The sequence below is a fragment of the Eptesicus fuscus genome, chromosome 17 (genome assembly GCF_027574615.1).
Source record: "Eptesicus fuscus isolate TK198812 chromosome 17, DD_ASM_mEF_20220401, whole genome shotgun sequence".
NCBI lineage: Eukaryota > Metazoa > Chordata > Mammalia > Chiroptera > Vespertilionidae > Eptesicus > Eptesicus fuscus.
In genome coordinates, this window is record NC_072489.1 from 3979054 (window position 1) to 4000410 (window position 21357).

Below are 21357 nucleotides of genomic sequence, written 5' to 3' on the forward strand. Positions count from 1 at the left end.
AATTTTCTACTTCTTCATATGTGTTGAAGTGCTGCTCAGAAAGTGCGTGTGCCATCGATCAGAACAAGTGGTCATCTGAAGGAGCAAGGTCTGGTGAATACGGCCAGTGGGTTAACACTTCCCAGGCAAGATCTTTTAACGTGGTATATTTAACTGGTTTTGAAGTGTGTGATGGTGCGTCACCATGAAGCAAAATTACTTTGCCGTGTCTTCTGGCACATTCTGGTCTTTTCACGATCAAAGCGTGGTTCAAATTGATTATTTGTTGTTGGTAACGATCAGTATTAATGGTTTCACCTGGTTTTAGAAGCTCATAATACACCACACCTTCTTGATCCTACCAAACACAGAGCATTGTCTTCTTTCTGAAGTGATTTGGCCTTGCAGTTGATATTGATGGTTGACCTGGATCAACCCCTCATTTTGTGCATTTGGGATTCTCAAATCCACTTTTCATCGCCAGTCACAATTCAATGCAAAAAAGACTTTCTTTCGTGCCGTTGAAGCAACATTTTACTGACTTTTCAGTTTTCCATTTGTCTTTCATTCAGTTGATGTGGCACCCATTTTCCTTCCTTTCAAATCTTTCCCATTGCTTGTAAACGATCGGAAATTGTTTGCTCAGCAACGTTTAATCTTTCTGCAAGTTGTTTTTGAGTTTGACATGCATCTTCATCCAATAATGCTTGTAATTGTTGGTCTTCAAACTTTCTCGGTTGACCTTGGATGTTCTTTGTCTTTCACATCGAAATCATCACTTTTAAAAGCATTTAAACCAGCGTTCACAAGTATCTTGAGATGGAGCATGTTCACCATAAGCTTCTGGAAGTATTCAGCAGCACTTTTCTTCAAAATAAAGTAATGAATTAAAACGTCCCACAAATGCTCTTTTTTTGGCACGAAATGTGACATTTTTATCCCTTTGCACTCGCTTGCTTTTTTCTCTATTCCTTTATTCTACTCGGGATTTAACCCTTTGCACTCGCTTGTTTTTTTTCGATTCCTGCTACCGATGCTAACCGTGTCGAGTCACACTCGACATCCTAGTGCAAAAGGTTAATTTTTTAAATACCCCAGATTTTACAAAGCGTGGCAGTAGAATAAAAAACTGGAGTTTCTTTTCATACAAACTTATTTATTTGGATTTTTTTATATTTCAAATTATTGATACATTTAATACAATTCGACATACGAGCTGCTACCGATACTAACCGTGTCGAGTCACACTTGACATCTGAGTGCAAAAGGTTAAGCATAAAAATATCTATGATGTTTACACCTTCAGCAAGTTTTGAAGCTTGCTGTCAATACAACAAAATAGCATACATATCAAGTCGCATATACAGTATATCAACATATGTGTAACTCCATCTATTGAAAAAAATACGCATTATTTACTGGTACACCAGTAAACTATAAAACATTGCTGGAAGAACTTAGAAGAGAACCAAATAAATAGAAACAAATGCCATGTTCATGGATCAGAAAACTCAATCATTATAATGTTATTTCTCCCCCCCAAATTGACATATACTATTGGGTGCAATGCCAGTCAGTATCTCTACAGGGTATTTTGTACAAATTGACGGACAGTAAGGAGTGAAACAGGCATTTGGTTAGGAGTGAGGGGTCCCCGATTGCGAGAGGGCGCAGGTCGGGCTGAGGAATTCCCCCCCCCCCCCCCGCCACGCCCTCCCGTGAACCAATTTCGTGTATCAGTCCTCTAGTATACATATATTCATCAATACAGTGTGACATCAACATAAGGATAGACAGATTAATAGAATAAAATATAGTCCAGAAATAGACACGCACATATATTCACTGGTTTTTGGCAATGATGCTAAAGTAATTCAATGGGGAAAACTATAGTGTTTTTGACATATGGTTCTTGGACAGTTGGACTTGCATATACAAAAACAGCAAATAATAACATTTACCTTACATCATACACATAAGTTAACTTGAATTTGAGTATAGATTTAAATTAAATATAAGAACTAAAACCATAAAACTTCTATTAGAAAGCGTAGGAAAATCTTGGAGTAGGCAAGGCATGTCTTAGATATAAGAAATGCAAAGCCAAACTATAAAAGAAAAAAAGATTAGTTGTATTTCATCTCACCTGAAGACTAGCTGAACAGAAGTCCTCTAAGGATAAAAGGAAGAAGCCACATTGAGACTTTTAGAAGGAGCAGAAACTCAATGCAAGCTGCCTCCCCTCGCTTCCCCATGTATGGAGGTTGAAAATTGGGAAGGCTATCTCATCTGCAGAGGTTACCCTCTGAAGAGAGAGGGTTCCCAGCCTGGAGCACTAGTACTGGTAAGAAGGTTCCCACAATATCTGGCTATGAAAATCCATGGGGATTTATCCATCCAGGTAAAACTAAAAGCTGCTTACTACCCAGGCATCCTTTTACAGGGCCTGCACACAGATTTACTCTTTTGCAGGCACTCACCTAGGCTCCAGAGGAGGGACAGTAGCTGGGTTGTTGCCAGAGACATACAGGGTGATACTCAATTGTGTGGCTTCAGTGTGACTGCTGGAAGGAGAGCCACCATTGTTCCTTTGTTGAGCCCTCCCACACAACTGGCAGGTGGCACCATCTTTCCCATGTTGAATCCTCCCCCCACATGCATAATTCTGAATCTGTGTTAGCCTGGTGAAGTCTACTCACTCCATCCTGATGACTCCCTGAGATCCAGCCCCACCCAACTTGTGCACCACCAGAGATTCTTGAAGGTCCACAGGCCCAGGTGGGTGGTGGCTGGCCTAAGTGTCCCCTGTGCCTTTTGCTGATTGATCCCAGGCTCACCAGTGACACAAAACCTGAATCTGCACAAACCTGGTGAACACCACTCGTGCCACCCTGGTGGTTCCCTGAGACTCAGCTTCACCCAACCCACATACCGCCCAAGGCTCTTTCATCTGCTGAGCCTTACAGGCAGATGACAGGTGGAGGCAGGCCTCAAGGTGCCCTGTATATTTTGATAAACTGCCCAGGCTCAGTACTGGTGGCACCCGGCCTCAGTTTAAAGCAGGGCCTCTCCCACAGATCTCCAGGTCCCGCACAGGCAGCTACCCACTGCGGCTCACTTTGTAGCTTATACCAGCTAACCCTAGGCTGGTCACAGGCAGCAGCTGACCTTGGCCTGCACAGAGGCCCTCCCAAGAGGGCCCAGAACCCACGTACCTGGTGACCTTTTCACACCAAAGCAAGCACCATCAGATTAACTCCACAAGCGGCATATCCAAAGGGTGGTCTTGGCAGGCACCAAAGCCCACTAGGATAAATCACACTCCAAAGGGTCAACCCCCCTACAGCAGCTTGTACACTATTGTCATGGTCAGTTTTTACAACCACTCAGCCTGAAGGTCAATCCCACCCACTGCTGTGACAACAGCAATTAAGGCTCAACTACTACAGGAGGGCATACAGCCTACACAAGAGGCACTCCCGGAGCACCCGGCTCAGGTGATCAGGGAGACTGTGCTACTGTGCCCCACAGGACACCTAATTCATAAGGCCAAGACTGGGGGACGTATCAGATCTGCCTAATAATACATAGAAACAAATACAAAGAGGCAGCCAGTATCGGGAGACAAACAAACATGGCCCAAATGAAAGATAAGAGAAATCTCTAGAAAAAGAACTAAACAAAATGGAGGAAAGCAAACTACAGAGTTCAAAACACTGGTTGTAAATAGGCTCAAGGAACTTAGAACTTCAACAAAGAGGTAGTAAGCATAAAAGGGGATATAGAAACGATAAAAAGAACCAGTCAGAAATGAAGACTCTAACTGAAATGAAGAATACATTAGAAGGAATCAGTAGCATATGAGATGAAGCAGAGAATCAAATCAGCGATTTGGAAGACAAGGTAGCAGAAAATGCCCAATCAGAACAACAAAAACTAATTTTTAAAAATGAGGATAGTTTACAAACTATCCTGGAACAACATCAAGCATAATAAGACTTGCATTATAGAAGTACCAGAAGGAGGAGGGAGGAAGGGAAGGAGATGGAGAAAGAGAAAAAGAGAGGGTGGGGGGAATAAATATACAAGTTCAGAATGCATAGGGTCCAAAATAAGATGAACCCAGAGAGGCCCACACCAAGACACATCATAAGTACAATAAAAGCAACAAGAGAAAGACGGTTAGTTACCTACAAGTGAGCTCCCATAAGACTATCAGCTTATTTCTCAACAGAAACATTACAGGCCAAAAGTGATTGGTAGGAAATATTCAGAGTGATGAATAGCAAGGAACCTCAAATTAATCCACCCAGCAAGGCTATTATTTTAAATTTAAGGAGAGATAAGGATCTTTCCAGATAAGAAAAGGCTAAAGTAGCCCATCACCACCAGAGCAGTATTACAAGAAGTGTTAAAGAAACTGCTTTAACCCTTTGCACTCGCTTGCTTTTTTCTCGATTCCTTTATTCTAATGCTAACTGTGTCAAGTCACACGACAACCGAGTGCAAAAGGTAAATAAGAAAAAAACAGGAATAAAAAGATCATAAATATGAATGATAAATTGGCAATAACTAGGTATCTATCAAATATCACTTTAAATGTAAATGGGTTGAATGCTCCAATTAAAAGACATAGGATAGCTAAATGAAGAAGATAACAAAACCCATACATATACTTTCTACAAAAGGCACACTTCAGATCTGAAGACACACAAAAACTGATAGTAAAAGGATGGTGAAAGATATTTTATGCAAATGGAAAGAGTAAAAAGGCTGGAGTAACTACCGTATTTTCCGGCGTATAAGGCGACTGGGCGTATAAGATTTTCCTGGGTTGAAAAGTCGTCTTATACGCCAGAAAATAGGGTAGTCCAATATATCTAATCCATTGTATATAATCCCATCAATATAGTCCAATATACCGTATTTTACGGCGTATAAAATGACTTCTTAACCCAGGAAAATCTTATACGCCCAGTCGTCTTATACGCCGGAAAGTACGGTACTTATATCGGACAAAATAGATTTTAAAACAAAGAGACAACCAAGTACGCATGAAACATTTTTAGAATAGAGCACATGATAGGCCACAAAAAAAGTTTCAATAAATTTGAGATTGAAATCATATCAAGTGTCTTTTTCTACCACAATGTTATAAAACTAGAAATCTGTTAAAGAAGAAAACTGAGACACAGAAACACATGCAACTAAACAATGAAAGCGTTAACTGTGAGATCAACGAAGACATCAAAAAATAACCTGGAGACAAATGAAAATGGACACCCAATGACCCAAAATCTATGGGAAAGCAGTTCTAAAATGGAAATTTATAGCAATATAGGCCTACATCGAAAAACAAGAAAAAGCATAAATAAACAATCTAAGCTTACAACTAAAGGAACTAGAAAAAAAAAAAACAACCAAAGCTTAAAGTGAGTAGAAGGAAGGATATAATAAATATCACAGCAGAAATAACAATACAGAGTCTAAGAAAACAATACAAGAGATCGGTGAAACCATGAACTGGTTTCTTGAAAAAATAAGCAAAATTGATAAACATTTAACCAGACTCATCAAGAAAAATAGAAGATCCAAATAAATACAAAGATTACAAGAAAATTATATACCCAAAAGAACAATTATACACTGAAAACTGGACAACCTGGGAGAAGTGGATAAATTTCTAGAAACATACAGTCTTCTAAGGCTGAGTCAAGTAGAAACAAAATCTAAACAGCCATATCACTCCTAATTAAATTGAAGCAGTAATCAAAAACTTTCAATAAACAACAGTCCTAGATTTGATGGCCTCAAAGGTGGATTTTACCAGACATTTAATGAATTAACGCTTATCCTTCTCAAACTATTCCAGAACATTCAGGAAGAGGGAAGGCTCCCACACTTATTTTACAAGGCCAGCATTACCCTGATTCCAAAACCAGACAATATCCCTGATGAACATAGATGCAAAAATCCTCAAAAAATATTAGCAAACCAAATTTAGCAATACATAAAAAAGATCATACACCCTGATCAAGTGGAATTTATTCCTGGGATGCAAATTTGGTTCAATATCCGCAATCAATGTGATAACACCCCATAAAGGAAATGAAAGATAAAATCACATGATCATGTCAATAAATGCAGAAAAAGCATTTGAGAAAATTCAGTATCCATTTCTGATAAATTTTCACAGTAAAGTAAGATTAGATGGAACATACCTCAACATAATAATGGCTACAAAGCCAGGCTGGCTTTCTCAGTGGTTGAATGTTGACCTATGAACCAGGAGGTCACTTTTCAGTTCTTGGTCAGGGTATATGCCCCGGTTGCGGGCTCAATCCCTAGTGTGTGACATGCAGGAGGCAGCCAGTCGGCAATTGTCTCTTATTGACTAGAGGCCTGATGCAGGAAATTCATGCACGGGGGTGGGTGTGTGTGTGTGTCGCTCAGCCCAGCCTGCACCCTCTCTAATCTGGGAACCCTTGAGGGATGTCCAACTGCCTGTTTAGGCCTGATCCACTGCTGGCTCCCAACTGCTCACCTGCCTGCCTGCCTAATTGCCCCTAACCTCTTCTGCCTGCCAGCCTGAGCACCCCTTAACCACTGCCCTGCCAGCCTGATCGACGCCTAACTGCTCCTCTGCTGGCCCGATTGCCCCTAACTGCCCTCCCCTTCTGGCCTGGTCGCCCCTAACTGTCCTCACCTGCAGTCCTGGTTGCCCCCAACTGCCCTCCCCTGCTGGCCCCGTCACCCCCAACTACCCTCCCCTGCAGGCCTGGTCCCCCCCATCTTCCCTCCCCTGCAGGCCTGGTCCTCCCCCAACTTGCCTCCCCTGCAGGCCTGGTCCTCTCCAACTGTCCTCCTCTGCAGGCCTAGTTGCCCCCAACTGCCCTCCTCTGCTGGCCCAGTCACCCCTAAGTGCCCTCCCCTGCAGGCCTGATTGCCCACAACTGCCCTCCCCTGTAGGCCTGATTGCGCACAACTGCCCTCCCCTGCTGGCCATCTTGTGTTGGCCATCTTGTGTCCACATGGGGGTGGCCATCTTTGACCACATGGAGGCGGCCATCTTGTATGTTGAAGTGATGGTCAATTTGCATATTACCTCTTTATTATATAGGATGTTTCTATCGCTCTCCCTCTGCCTTTCTCTCTGAAATAAATAAAAATATATTTTAAAAAAATAACGCACATATCCCTGGCTGGTGTGGCTCAGATTTTTGGGCATTGTCCCATGCACCAAAGGGTTGCTGGTTTGATTCCCCATCAGGGCACATGCCTGGGTTGGGGTCTCGATCCCCAGTGGAAGGCATGCAGGAAGTAGCTAATCGATGTTCTGCTCTCACATTGAAGTTTCTCTTTCTCCCTCTCCCTTCGTCTCTCTAAAAATCAATAAAAATATATTTAAAAAATAATGGCCATATATGACAAACCCACAGCTAACATTCTACTCAGCGGAGGAAAATTTTTTTCTTAACCCTACCAGACCGCTGTACCGATTTTTCGGTAATTTCCGAATCTGCCGCTATACCGCTGTACCTAATTTTCGGCACTTTGCCTAGTACGTGAAAAAAATGTGTCACAAACTAAAAATAACCAACCAATCGTGGTCAAACCTCATGGTTAGCCATTGCAAATGTCTGCCCCCATGTGTTTGAATTGACTTTGTGTGGTTTAACGTGAAAAAATTCTGAAAATTCACAATGAAACGAGTGGCTGATGAAGCAAGCACTTCAACAGGAAAGCAAAGTAGGTCTAGGCTTATCACAGTCCAACAGGTGATCGATACTTTGGTTGATTCAGACTCTGAGGAGTCAGAATTTCATCAAGAATACGTTTCTAGTTCAAGTGACACAGACAGTGAGAGCACGAGTGATGAGGAGAATCTTGAACCTTATAGATCTAGAGCTAGATCGATAGTAAGAGAAGGAGTGTGTGTCCCTCAAACAGCTGATGGGGGAGATCTAGGTGGTGATGAAGGTTGGACAAGGAATTTTGTATCACCAAATACAGATCTGAATTTCAATGAGGATGGAAAAGGCCCAGTGAACATTCCTGGATCTATCACAGAGGAGAGTGAACTGATTGACTTTTTATTCTTGTTTTTGGATGATACTTTCTGGCAAAATTTGACAGAGAAAACCAACCTCCGGGGCCACCAATTGCATATAGCAAAGCCCAACTCCTACAATGCAGAAATTTCAAGGATGCCACAGTGGAAGAAATGAAGGCTTTTCTTGGACTGAGGATCTATATGGAATACTTATGTATAAAGCCCAGCCATCGGGATTATTGGACAAATGAGGGCTCTCTCTGACTTTGCTGGGTTTACTCCCGGATTTCGAAATGTTATGACTCGAGACAGATTCTTGGCCCTTTGGAGTTTTTTACACGTAATTGATGAGGAAGACACAGATATCGATAAGACAGATAGAATATATAAAGTTAGGCCTTTCTTGGAAAGTCTGCTCCCCAAGTTTCTCCACTTCTATCTGCCAAAGCAGCATTTGAGCCTAGATGAGGGGATGATCCCGACAAAAAACGCTTGGCCATCAGGCAATATATCAAGGATAAGCCACAAAGTGGGGCATCAATCTTTCCTTCTCTGTGAAGGTGAGACTGGCTACAGTTTGAATGCAGAAATCTACACTGGTGCTGCACCAATGCCTAGAAAAGACTTGGGCGCAGTAGGAAATACAGTTGTTCGTCTCCTGACCTCATGTGCAATGGAAAATAAATCTCATGTGCTTGTCATGGACCGGTTCTACAACTCTGTAACCCTTGCTAAATATGCACTGTCAGAATTACACACAGGAATTGTGGGAACCCTGCAGCAAAACAGGAAGCAGTTTCCTAAGTTGCTGAAAAGTGTAAAAAAACTTGCTAGGGGTGACAGTCACTGTCTATGTCAAGAAAGTGTAACATGTTTGGTTTGGCAGGATAGAAAGCCCATCACATTTATTTCGAACTACCACCATCCAGCCCAAAATGTAGTAATAAACAGAAGAAATAAAGATGGCAGTGTGCAAGAAATACAGATGCCACAGCTGGTGAAGGACTATAATAAATATATGGGTGGCTGTGACAAAAATGACCAGATGACCCGCCTTCACCGGTCTCCTCGTCATTACGCTGGCCCCGGGGGCTTTTCATAAAATTTTTTATGTGGGCCAGTTATAATTCTTATATCTTGTATGCTTCAAAGCAGCAAACTGCTTCAAAAAAGCCAGTTTATTTCACCAGATATATTCAGAAACTGTGCCTGCAACTTATTGGTGGATACAGGACATCAGCCCACCGCCACCCACAAAGGGAACCCTGCCCTCAACGGATGACCCCAGGCAATCATTTTCCAGAGATTCCCCCGGGACATCGTCTAATCATATCTGTGCTGTGTGCATGGAAAAGCACTCCAGGTACAACAAGCAAAGTCCTGGAGTGTCTTACAAAGACAATCCATGCAAGAAGGTGAAGAGCAACGTCTGGTGCTCACTTTGCAAGAAGTACCTCTGTGTGAAAAAAGGCTCATCCTGCTGGCACACAGAGGTGGAATACTGACACTAGATGAAAGGCAGACCTATTTTCTACAATGTCTCCAAGTTCCATCTTATTCTAACCACTTGTTTGCATGTAACTAACATTTTTCTATAGCATGTTGGTTTTTTCTCTTTAATGCTTAGGAGCCCAGGTATAGGGGACAGTTAGGTTCAGGGCCTTGGGTCTGGTAGGGTTAAGATCAGGAACAAGCCGAAACCGGTTTGGCTCAGTGGATAGAGCGTCGGCCTGCAGACTGAAAGGTCCCAGGTTCGATTCCGGTCAAGGGCATGTACCTTGGTTGCGGGCACATCCCCAGTGGGGGGTGTGCAGGAGGCAGCTGATCGATGTTTCTCTCTCATCGATGTTTCTAACTCTCTCTCCCTTTCTCTTCCTCTCTGTAAAAAATCAATAAAATATATTTTTTTTAAAAAAGATCAGGAACAAGGCATGGATGTCCATTTGAAACAACATAGTATTGGAAGCGTTAGCCACAGCAATCGGATAAAAAGAAAAAAAAGTTTTCAAATTGAAAGGAAGAAGTAACTCTGTCATTATTTGCAGATGATATGATATTATATGGTATTATATGGAGAGAACGCTAAAGAACCCAGCAAAATTTTATCAGTATTAGAACTGATAAATGAATTCAGTGAAGTGGCAGGATACAAAATTAATGTTCAGGAATTGGTTACATTTTTATATACCAATGACAAATTATCAGAAAGGGAAATTAAGAAAATGTTCCCATTTATAACTGCATCAAAAAATAAATACCAGCAATAAATTTAACCAAGGAAGTAAAAGACCCATATTTGAAAAGTGATAAGATATTGAAGAAGATACAAATACATGAAAGCATATACTATGCTCATGGGTGGGAAGAATGAACATCATCAAAATGTCCATACTACCCAAAGCATTCTATAGATTCAATGCAATTCCTATCAAAATACCAATGGCATTTTTCACAGAAGTGGAATAGATAATCCTAAAATTTATATGAAACCACAAATGACCTCAAATAACCACCGCAATCTTGAGATAAAAGAACAAAGTTGGAGGTATCATGCTATCTGATATTAAATTACTACAAGGCCATAGTAATAAAAAAGACATGGTATTGGCATAAAAACGGACACATAGATCAGTGGAGCAGAATAGAAAGCCTGGAAATAAACACAACTTTATGGCCAATTAATCTATGACAAAGGAGGCAGGAATAAACAATGGGGTCATGACAGTCTAATAAGTGGTGATGGGAAAACTAAACAGACACATTATTTGCAGATGATATAAAAAAATGAAACTAGACTTACACTATACACAAGAATAAACTCAGAATGGATTAAATACTTGAATGTAAGACCTGGAACTATAAAACTCCTACAAGAAAACAAATAATGAACTCTAACATTGCTCTTGTAATATTTTGTTTGTTTAAGATGTACGTTTTATTGAGCTAGTCTCAAGTCGGTGTACAGGTAATCCCTGGCTTTGCTCCTCCATACCTCAGCCTACTCTCAGGGGGACCAAAAGCCTTCATACATTTTAAGTTAGGGACAAAACGGGGGCCATGATGCTTGACCATTCAAAATAAAACAAAAATAACTAATATTAAGGAAAATTTGGATTATATAATTTACACAAAAGCAATCCTATCACCTTCCCCTTTGTGGACTTGGGCAAGTACTGGCCCTTCAAGTTGGCAGCTTTGGGTCCAGTAAGGGATTCCCTGTAATAATGCATCTCATGATATTTGAAATGACTATTTTAAAAATACAAAGCCCTTGGCCACACTGTAGAACTCCAATAGATTGCTGTCACCTTCCCAGTTCCAGTTTTTAAATCCTGAGTCAAGTGCCAAAAAAAAAAAAAATGCATGGGGAAGGATGGCATGTGGAGGGTGTACATAGAGGGGCACAGTGTGGTGACCCTGTCACCGGAGTCCATCGTAATGCCAGTGGTACAGCTAGAGGCGTAGAGGGACAGCATGGCCTGGATGGCCATGTACATGGCTGGCGTGTTGAAGGTCTGGAATATGATCTGGGTCTTCTCACGGTTGGCCTTAGGGTTTGGGGGGCCTCAGTGAGCAGACGGGGTACTCCTTGGCGGCCATATGCAGCTGATTGTTAAAGGTGTGATGTCATATCTTCTCCATGACATCCCAGTTGGTGACGAAGCTGTGCTTAATGGGGTACTTCAGGGCATGATGCCCCTCTTGCTCTGAGCCTCATCACCCATGTAGGAATCCTTCTGGCCCATGCCCACCATCACACTCTGATGCCGGGGTTGCCCCACAACAGAGTGGAAGACGGCCCTGGGGGCATTATCACCTGTGAAGCCAGCCTAGCACATGCCAGAATCACTGTCAACCATGAGCACAGGATACTGTCACCCTTGGCTGGAGGTGGTGTAGGCTAGCGAAGGCGGTGTAGACTAGTGAAGGTGGAGGAGCGGTGAAGAGTTGGGCCTGTGCTGGTGGGTGGATTCGGTTTCAGCTAGTAATATTTTTTTCTGATATCTCTTGGGAAAGGGAAATCCTATATAATAAAAGGCTAATATGCAAATTGTCCCCTCCACCGGGAGTTCAACCAGGGGGTGGGGCCGTCTGGCCAACCACCCGTGGCCCCTCACCCCAGGCTGGCCAGGCCCGATTGGCCCCATTCGGGGTGGCCGGTTGGACCCCACCGTGCAAGAATTCGTGCACCAGGCCTCTAGTAAATGAATAAGTAAAGAAATGGAATTATATCATACTAAAAGTTTTTTTGCCTGTAAAGGCAATCATCAACAAAATGAAAAAACAACCTCCCCATTGGGAGAAGATTTTTGTCAATGATACATTCAATAGGGGATAATATCCAAAATTTATAAAGAATTTGTGCAACTTAATATCAGAAAAGCAATCCCATTAAAAAATGGGCAGAGGACCTTAACAGTCCTCCAAAGAGGAAATACAGATTGCCAGTAGCCATATGAAAAGATCCTCAATATCATTAATCAGAGAAATGCCAATTAAATTTATAATGAGTTATCACCTCACAATAAATCAACAAAAAATACACATAGGTGAGGATGTAGGAAAAGGGAACCCTTGTGCATTATTGGTGGGACTGAAAATTTGGGCTGCCACTATGGAAAACAGTATGGAGATTCCTCAAAAATGTTAAATAGACCCATCTTACGGGGTTATCAGTTCCACTTCTGAGTATATTTCTGAAAAAATCCAAAATACTAATTTGAAAAGATACATGCGCCGTATTTATTATAGCCAAGATATGGAAGCAACCCAAGTGTCCATCGGTAGATGGTTAGATAAAGATGTGGTGCATATGTAAAATGAAATATTACTCTTCCATAAAAAAAGAATGAAACCTTACCATTTGTGACAGCATGAATGGACCTAGTGGTGAAATAAGCCAGTCAGAGAAAGACAAATACCATATGATTTCACTTAGATGTGGAATCATGACAACAAAATAAACTAACAAGTAAAATAGAAACAGACTCATAGATACTAACTGGTTGCCAGATAAGAGGAATGTTGGGGGACTGGGTGAAATGGTGAAGGTATTAAGAAGTACAAACTGGTAGTTACAAAATAGTTACCAGAGTGTAAATAAATTGCAACACAGGAAATATAGTTAATAATGTAATGTATGGTGCCAGGTAGGTACTGGACATATTGGGGGATCACTTTGTAAATTACATAACTAACTAACCATAATGCTGTATATCCAAAACTAATATAAAACTAACTAGTAGCCCATTTGCAGGAAGAATCCTGCAAGCGGCCGCTGCGGCCGCGTGCACTGCCACTGCTGCCGCCTTTGCGGCCGCTGCGCCTGCACCCACACGCCGCTGCCACCCACCCCGCCCCCGCTCCGTCCCACTCCGCCCCTCCGGAGCTTTCCCTCTGGCAGCCTCCTTGCTTTCCGCTTTTCCTCCCTCTTCCTTCTAAGTTGTCTTCAGTCTTCACTCCTCCCTCCCTCAGCATATACAAATTAACCGCCATCTTTGTTGGGTAATTTGCATACTCGCCCTGATTGGCTGGTGGGCGTGGCTTTGGCTGGTGGCCATGGCTTGGGCATAGCGAAGGTGCGGTCAATTTGCATATTACTGTTTTATTAGGTAGGATATTGAATGTAAACTAATTGAAAAAAATTTTTTTAAAGAAAAGAGAAACCACAAACGGAGAAAATACAGTTGACCTTGAATAACGTGGGGGTTGGGAGCATATAACATTTTTTAATCCTTGCCCGTATATTCCCTGACCAGGACTCTAATCTGCAACCTTTTGGTGTATGGGACAACACTCCAACCAGCTGAGCCACCTGGCCAGGGCTGGTGCATATAACTTTTGACTCCCCGAAAACGTCTTTGTTTTGGTATCCAGGACCATCTAACCTCCAATCCAAAACAATATAGGTATTTATTGAAAATAAATCCACATGTAAGTGGACTTGCACAGTCCAAACCCATGTTGTTTAGGGGCCAAATGTTATTTGCAAATTGTGTGTCTGACAAAGGAATATATTCAGAACATATAAGAAAACTCTCTAAACTTAACAATAGGAAATCAAGCAACCCAATTAGAAAATGGGCAAGACACTTGAACAGACACTTCACCAAAAAATATACATACAGCTGGCAAAGGTACATAAGGAGATGTTTAATGTTATTACCCATTAGAGAAATAAAAAAACTAAAGCCCTGACGAGATAGTTATATTATACACATATACGTTACATATACATATCCTGCTAGAATGGCTAAAATAAACTACACTGTCTTAAATAAGAGTTGATATGATGTGGAGGAACTAGATCTTTCATGCATTTCTAGTGGGAATGCAAAGCTGTAACAGCCACTCTAGGAAAGTTTGCCAGTTTCTTATAATGTTAAACATGCAGCTGCCATATCCTTCTCCTGGACATTTACCCTAAAGAAATGAAAGCTTATTTTCACACAAAAATCTGTAGGCAGGTTCATAGTAAATAGCTTTATTTGCAATGGCCAAAACAAAGGGTGAATGAATAACAAAGCTACATTCATACAACAGAATAATATTCTGTAAAAAAAAAAGAAACTATTGATATTTCACCAATCTGGAGAATCTCAACGGCATTATATTGAGTGAAAAAGGCAGTCTCAAAAGATTACATATTATGTGATTCTGTTTATATAAAATTTTAATTGAAACAAGTTATAGTGATGAAAACATAATTGGCAGCAGTATATGATTATAGAGAGAGGTAGCATGAAGGACTCTCTTTGGGGTGATGAAACAGTTCTGTATCCTGGCTGAGATGTAGTTTCCATTAATATGTGTATGTGATAAATTTACACGAAATCAATGTATGCATAAAATCTGAATAAAGTTTGCTTATAGTATTGTACCAGTGCAGACTTTCTCATTTTGATAATGGTACTATTGTTATGTCAAATGCTGTCATTGGGTGAAGAATGCCCAGAACTATTTTTGCAACCTGTACATGAGTCTAAAATTATTTCAACTAAAAAGTTTTAAAAGCTACACTGTTAACAAAATGGAAAGGCAGGCCACATAGACTGAAAGAAAATACTTGCAAAACATCTGGTAAAGGATGTATATCCAGGATATATAAATGTTATAATTGAACAATAAGAAGACAATATGGGCAAGAGAATTAATTAGCTGTGTCATACACACACACACACACACACACACACACACACATGCATACATATATATGAATAGCACATACCCCCACAAAAGATGCTCAGCATTATTAGGTACCAGCAAATACAAATGTGAGCCACATAAAACACTAATGTACACCGCTAGTGTAGGTAAAATTAAGTGGCAGTCATGGGGTGTGGAATAGCTGGAGCTCTCATACACTACTATAGGATTGAAAATGGGTAGGGACTTTGGAAAATAGTTTGACAGTTTCTTACAAAGTAAAACATAGAACTCAGATATCCACTCCTATATATTTACCCAAAATGAAAGGGGGGAAATGTGTGAATGTTTATGCTGGCAGCATCTACACCAGTGATGGGCAACCTTTTGAGATTGGTGTGTCAAACTTCGCCAAAAAACTGAGCATAACTCGGGTAGTGTGTCACTTTGAGGAAAAAACATTATTTTGCAAATGTTTCATCCTCAGGAGCAGCAAATGTTTCATCCTCGGCATGGGGCCGCCTCAGCGGCCACGTGTCATCAGAAATGGCTACGCGTGTCAGTGCTGACACGCGTGTCATAGGTTCGCCATCACTGATCTACACTAATAAAAGAGTAAGATGCAAATTGACCATACCTTCGCAATGCCCACCAGCCAATCAGGAGCGAGTATGCAAATTGACCCAACGAAGATGGCGGGTTAATTTGCATACACAGGCACCAGGGGGCGGGGTGGGACGCTTGTGTCGTTGCCATGGCGACGACACAGGCGTTCCTCACCGCCCCACCTCTCCAGGCCTCTGGGCAGCGTGGGAAGGCGGAAAGGCGGCTCCAGCCTGAGCAAAGGCGGTGTTGGGAAGGAAGACCCATTCTTGCATGAATCTTCGTGCATCGGGCCTCTAGTTTATAATAACCACAAAACTGGAAACAGTCCATGTGTCCAAATGGTATGACTCACAATGGAATGCCACTCGGTAATACAAAGAAGTGTAGCATAGGTGTCTCTTAAACATTAAACACATCCGGGCAAGTGGGAAGCCAGACAAAAAAATCCTATGCTGTGTGATGTTCACTTGTATCAAGATCTGGAAAAGGCACAGCTAAGCCATTTATTGGTTGCCAGGGACGGGGTAGGAATAGAGGACAGGATTGACCATACAGGGAAGCTTTGCAGTAATAGAAATATTCTGTCATGATTTTGGTGGTGTTACAGGGTTGTACATATTTATCAAAACTCATCCATTGCACTATTAAAGTGGGTGAACTTTTAGAGCCTTTGCATGTGCTTTTTCTTCTGCCTAGATAGCTCCCTTCTCTCCCTGCCTGGTTACCTCATACTCAGTGTTTAGGTCTTGCTCAAACATGACCTCGTTAGGGGAGAGAAACTTCCTGAGCACACACTAGTGTGGGCTTGCTTCCCTTACCCTCATTGCTCTTTTCACACCATGGTTTCTGCCAGACAGCTAGCACACACCGAATGTCTCTCTCTCTCTCTGAACTGCCAGCTCTGGAGGGCAGATGCGGATGGCTGCTGTGTCCAAGTGCCAGCACAGAGCTTCACTCAGGTACCCAGCAAGCATTCTACACCTGGGCTTGAGTGAGTCACGTGCTGTGGCTCCTGGGCAGGCTGCTCACCTAACCCGGTCCTCCATCTGTTGCCTCCGCACTGTGCCTGGAGGGTTTGGTGGCTGTCACTGCTCTGCTGCTGTCACAGGTCTGTCCAGACTACGGTGAGCACTATGGACCCCGCTTCTGATGTCGACCACCCTTTTCTGAGAACCTTCTTCTGAGAAAGAAGCCTCTCCTCGCTATTGTTACTCTTTTAACAGAAAGGGAGACCTGTCCTGGATCTATGCTTTTTCTTTGATTTCCAGCAAGTTGGGAAACTGAAACACAGCCTTTTGATTCCCTGCTTTGGTAACAGTCAGTAAACTGGTGAGGCACCAAGAGTACCTCCTTCTCTCCGATCCTCTCTCCCTAAGGAGAGGGGGGCATGTCTTCCATGCGAGCTTAGAAAATCTGATCTGCACACAGTCTGGCTACTTGAGGTTCACACATCATCAGCTGCTCGGGGCTCAGCCTTGGAGCACATGTGTAGATCATGGAGACCATTGTTTTTGTCTCCAGGCCAAGGGCAGACTCAGTTTCCAGGATAAATGTGTGTAATATTTGGTGAAGGGCCTGACACTTAACACTTCCCTGCATTCCTCTTCTCACTTCTGTCTTCCTCCCTATCTCCCTACGCTGGCAGGTAAGGAGGGAATCCAAGTTTAGGTGGGAAGTTGGTCTGGATGATCAGTACCCATATTTGATCATCTGTGAACATAGTTGAGTGTTTAAATCATTACCAACTCTTTCCTTGAAGCCTCTGGTCTGCCTACTTAGGCAGAACTTATGTGCGTTGCCATTCCAGACAGTCCTCTCGAGTATTACCTGACTAGTTATTGATTATGGAAATGTTTCTCTGGGTCTTTTTTTTTTTTTATTTTTCTTTTTTCAATTTATCCAAATTACCCAACTCCTCAGTTGCTTGCAATTTATCTTCTTTTTTAAAGCTTATATTTTTTGGACTTTTTGTTTAGTATTTTTTTTTTTTAATTTCATCACATCTAAGAATCCTCGCTAATCGTAATACTCTCTTTCATCTGGATTATTGTAATAGCTCACTAGTTTTCCTCTTCCAACTCTCTTACTCCAGCTTCCAGTGGCTTCCCCCTTCTCTCAGTATTCAGCTGTTAGAATCCAGTTCATTCATGAACCTCCACATGGTAGGCACAGCACAGTGCTAAGTACCTAGCATATGGTAGGCACTTCATATTTGTTGAATTAATTCTTTGTCTTGTAAGTCTTATCAGGACGTTATTTTTCTTTTGTTAGCATTTTTACAACTCCTCCTCCCACCCCCTCCCCCGCTCCCTACACACACACACACAATGATTCTGTAGACCTAACTGATTTCTTGGTTTATTATGGTACGTGGGGAATAGGTTGGAGCTGGCTTGCGGCATGCCTTTTGTTTTAAGCCACTTTCATCCAGTAAGGATGGAAAATAGGCTTATTAATAACCAGTATTCAAATGGGTAGAGAGGGGCTGCCTTGGCTTTTAATCAGGTAGTAATGAAAGAGCTGTGGTCAGAACTTAGGTCGTGCTTTTGATGCCCCAAACTGTTCAGAACAGTATTGTTTTGTTTTGTACCCTAATATAGTGGCCAGATTATTAGGACCACCTGACATTTGTAGGCAAATTAGCCGTACACTGCATTGTATGGGATATGGAAGCCGAAGGCCTGTTCGAACACCTTTGCTGTCTGCAGTTACCAAGATAAAACGTCTCCAGTTCACACAGGAACACAAGAATTGGACAGTTGAGCATTGGAAAAAAGCCATGTGGTCCGATGAATCACGTTTCCAGTTGCATCATGCAGATGGCAGAGTGAGAATTTCATGGAAACAGCATGAAAGCATGCACTCCACATGCATGAGTACAACCCTTCAAGCTGGTGGGGGCAGTGTTATGGTTTGGGCATGTTTTCCTGGCATGATTTGGGCCCTTTACTTCGTGTGGAACAACGTCTGAGTAGCACAACATACCTAAGTATCATTGCTGATCAGGTTCATCCTGTCATGTTGATGGCGTATCCCAATGGAGATGGCTTCTTCCAACAAGACAGTGCGCCATGCCACGGTGCTCGTATTGTGCAGGAGTGGTTTCAAGAACATGAGGGAGACTTTATCTTGCTTAGGTGGCCCCCACAATCACCAGATCTCAATCCGATTGAGCATTTGTGGGACGAAGTTAAAAGAGCCATCAGGCAGCTGGTTCCACAACCATCAGACCTCACAGAACTGGACATGCTATTCATCAGGCATGGTGTCAGATTCCTCGCATCACCTTTCAACATCTCGTGGAGTCAATGCCAAGAAGAATAGCTGCAGTATTGAAGAAAAAGGTGGCCCAAAGAAGTACTGAGGGGGTGGTCATAATAATCTGGCCACTCAGTGTATACTAAATGCTTCTCTCTCTCTCATATTTTCTCATTTTAAAAATAATGTTTCTTATATTCTTATTTTTCTACCTCTTTCAACCATTACAACTTCGTATGTGTCACCACCGGATGTTGCGGGGACAGGCTCTTGTGGCGACAGCGCTGTGCTGTTGTTCTGTGTTAGGGTGAGACGTGCTAACCAGCTTACTAGCATAGGCGTCTGTCATCCTCCCAGGTGACACTAAATGAGATTGTGAATTATTTTCGAATGAAAGTTTCTCGATTTCTCACAAAAATTAAGGTTTCAGTACTCTATAATAAGCACGTAAAAAGGACTGGTTTCAGGCCTAACTGGTATGACTCAGTGGATAGAGCGTCAGCCTCCAGACTGAAGGGTCCCAGGTTTGATTCTGGTCAAGAACACGTGCCTGAGTTGCGGGCTTGATTCCCAGTAGGTGACGTTCAGGAGGCAGCCAATCAATGATTCTCTCTCATCATTGATGTTTCTATCTCTCTTTCCCTCTCCCTTCCTCTCCGAAATCAATAAAGATATATTTAAAAAAAAAAAAAAAGACGGTTTCAAATTAGTAAAAATTTAGTTTTGTTTTTTCAATTACCAGTCATTTCCTTCAGTATAGCAGATGCTAACCAGGCTCTGTGATATTTTTTCTTCCTAAATGTTTTTTTAAAAGAAGCAGCCCTTTTAACATGATCTGGCATTTAATGTTACCCTTAAGTGAATGAGTGAGAACTTGAATTTTAAGATTGCATGAATTCATTTTGTTAACAATTTATTTTGTTCCATTTTGCAGCTTCTCGGTGAATTTTGGATGAAGCCATTAAATTAATTGCTTGCCATCATGAGCAGAAGTAAGCGTGACAGCAATTTTTATAGTGTAGAGATTGGAGATTCTACATTCACAGTCCTGAAACGATATCAGAATTTAAAACCTATAGGCTCAGGAGCTCAAGGAATAGTATGGTAAGTTTTTACTTCCAAAAATTAGGCAAAGAATCATTAACTGCTCTTACTTTCTCATCTCATAATGTAGATACCTTGGTGTAAATATTTAATTTGCCTCAAAAAAATTAATTAAAACTATAAAATTTAAATTAAGGCTATGATGTAGTAAGTTGTTTTGTTCAGGGATTAATGTTCTTTTTTATTGTTCATAAAACATATCCATAAGTCAGCACCACCATCTTCAAGGATAAATTATGATTAAATGCTTGGTTATAAGCCATGTAGAGACAAATATTTGTAACAGGAGAGAATAAGTGGGTGCTGCTTGATTTCATGTGTACATCTATTCCTAGAGTTAATTGTTTAATAAGAAGCTTCACTTAATCATCACTTTCACACTATAATGAAACTGGAATTCAGAAATCTTATTTTACACTGGGGAATGAAGTCAGCTATATCATCTAACTGTGTTTCAAAACTCTTATGTATTTTTAAAATTTAATTTACAAGCTAATTTCTATAAAAGGCCTAGACTTTATATATCAGCATCATTCCTTATAAACTAAGGCAGTCCTACTCATGATTTTAGATCACTAAGTTAGCACATAACTAGTGTTTGGGGAAATTTTCTAAGCCTCACTCAAGCACAGTTATATCTTTATTACCTCTTCTTGAACCAGATTTGTTTTAGAATCTATTAAAAAATCATGTGTTTATGACCCTGCGATTCTCCCGGTTCTAGAAAAACTCCTGCATGTGTACATGAAGAGAAATGCATAGGGCTGTTCTCTGCAGCACCGTTTATAAAACAGCATCAATCAATAGGCAAATGGAAAAGCGTGATATATTCATACAGTGAACTATGTACAACATTTTAAATGAACTAGAGCTATATGCATCAATAAGGATAATCTCAGAAGTGTAGTATTGAATTTAAAAGCAAGATACAGACTATACTTACATTATATAAAGTTTTTATATAGTTTAAAATAGGCAAACAATACCATATGTTTATTGTGCATATGTATGTAGAAAAATAGAAAAACATTCATAAACAACAAACTCAGGATAGTGCTTACCTGTAAGAATACAGAGAAAGAAGGGGGCTTTACCTATAATAATATATTTTTTTAAAAACCAGCCTGGCCAGCATGGCTCAGTGGTTGAGCATCAACCTATGAACCAGGAGGTCACAGTTTGATTCCCAATTCGATTCCCTGTTGGGGCAC

At 41.4% G+C, this 21357-nt stretch overlaps 1 protein-coding gene across 2 annotated transcripts in view; it reads left to right on the top strand.

Annotated features, from left to right (window-relative positions):
* The window catches only part of MAPK8 (mitogen-activated protein kinase 8), a 139936-nt gene that overhangs the window by 60047 nt on the left and 58532 nt on the right, over positions 1–21357 (top strand). The window contains exon 2 of one of the 2 annotated variants that reach the window (XM_054729291.1): positions 19977–20146. The exons of the other annotated variant lie outside the window; for it this stretch is intronic. Within the exon in view, the coding sequence (XP_054585266.1) occupies positions 20025–20146 (122 nt within the window). The 5' untranslated portion in view covers positions 19977–20024. The remainder of the gene's footprint in view (positions 1–19976; positions 20147–21357) is intronic. 2 annotated transcript variants of the gene reach the window in all.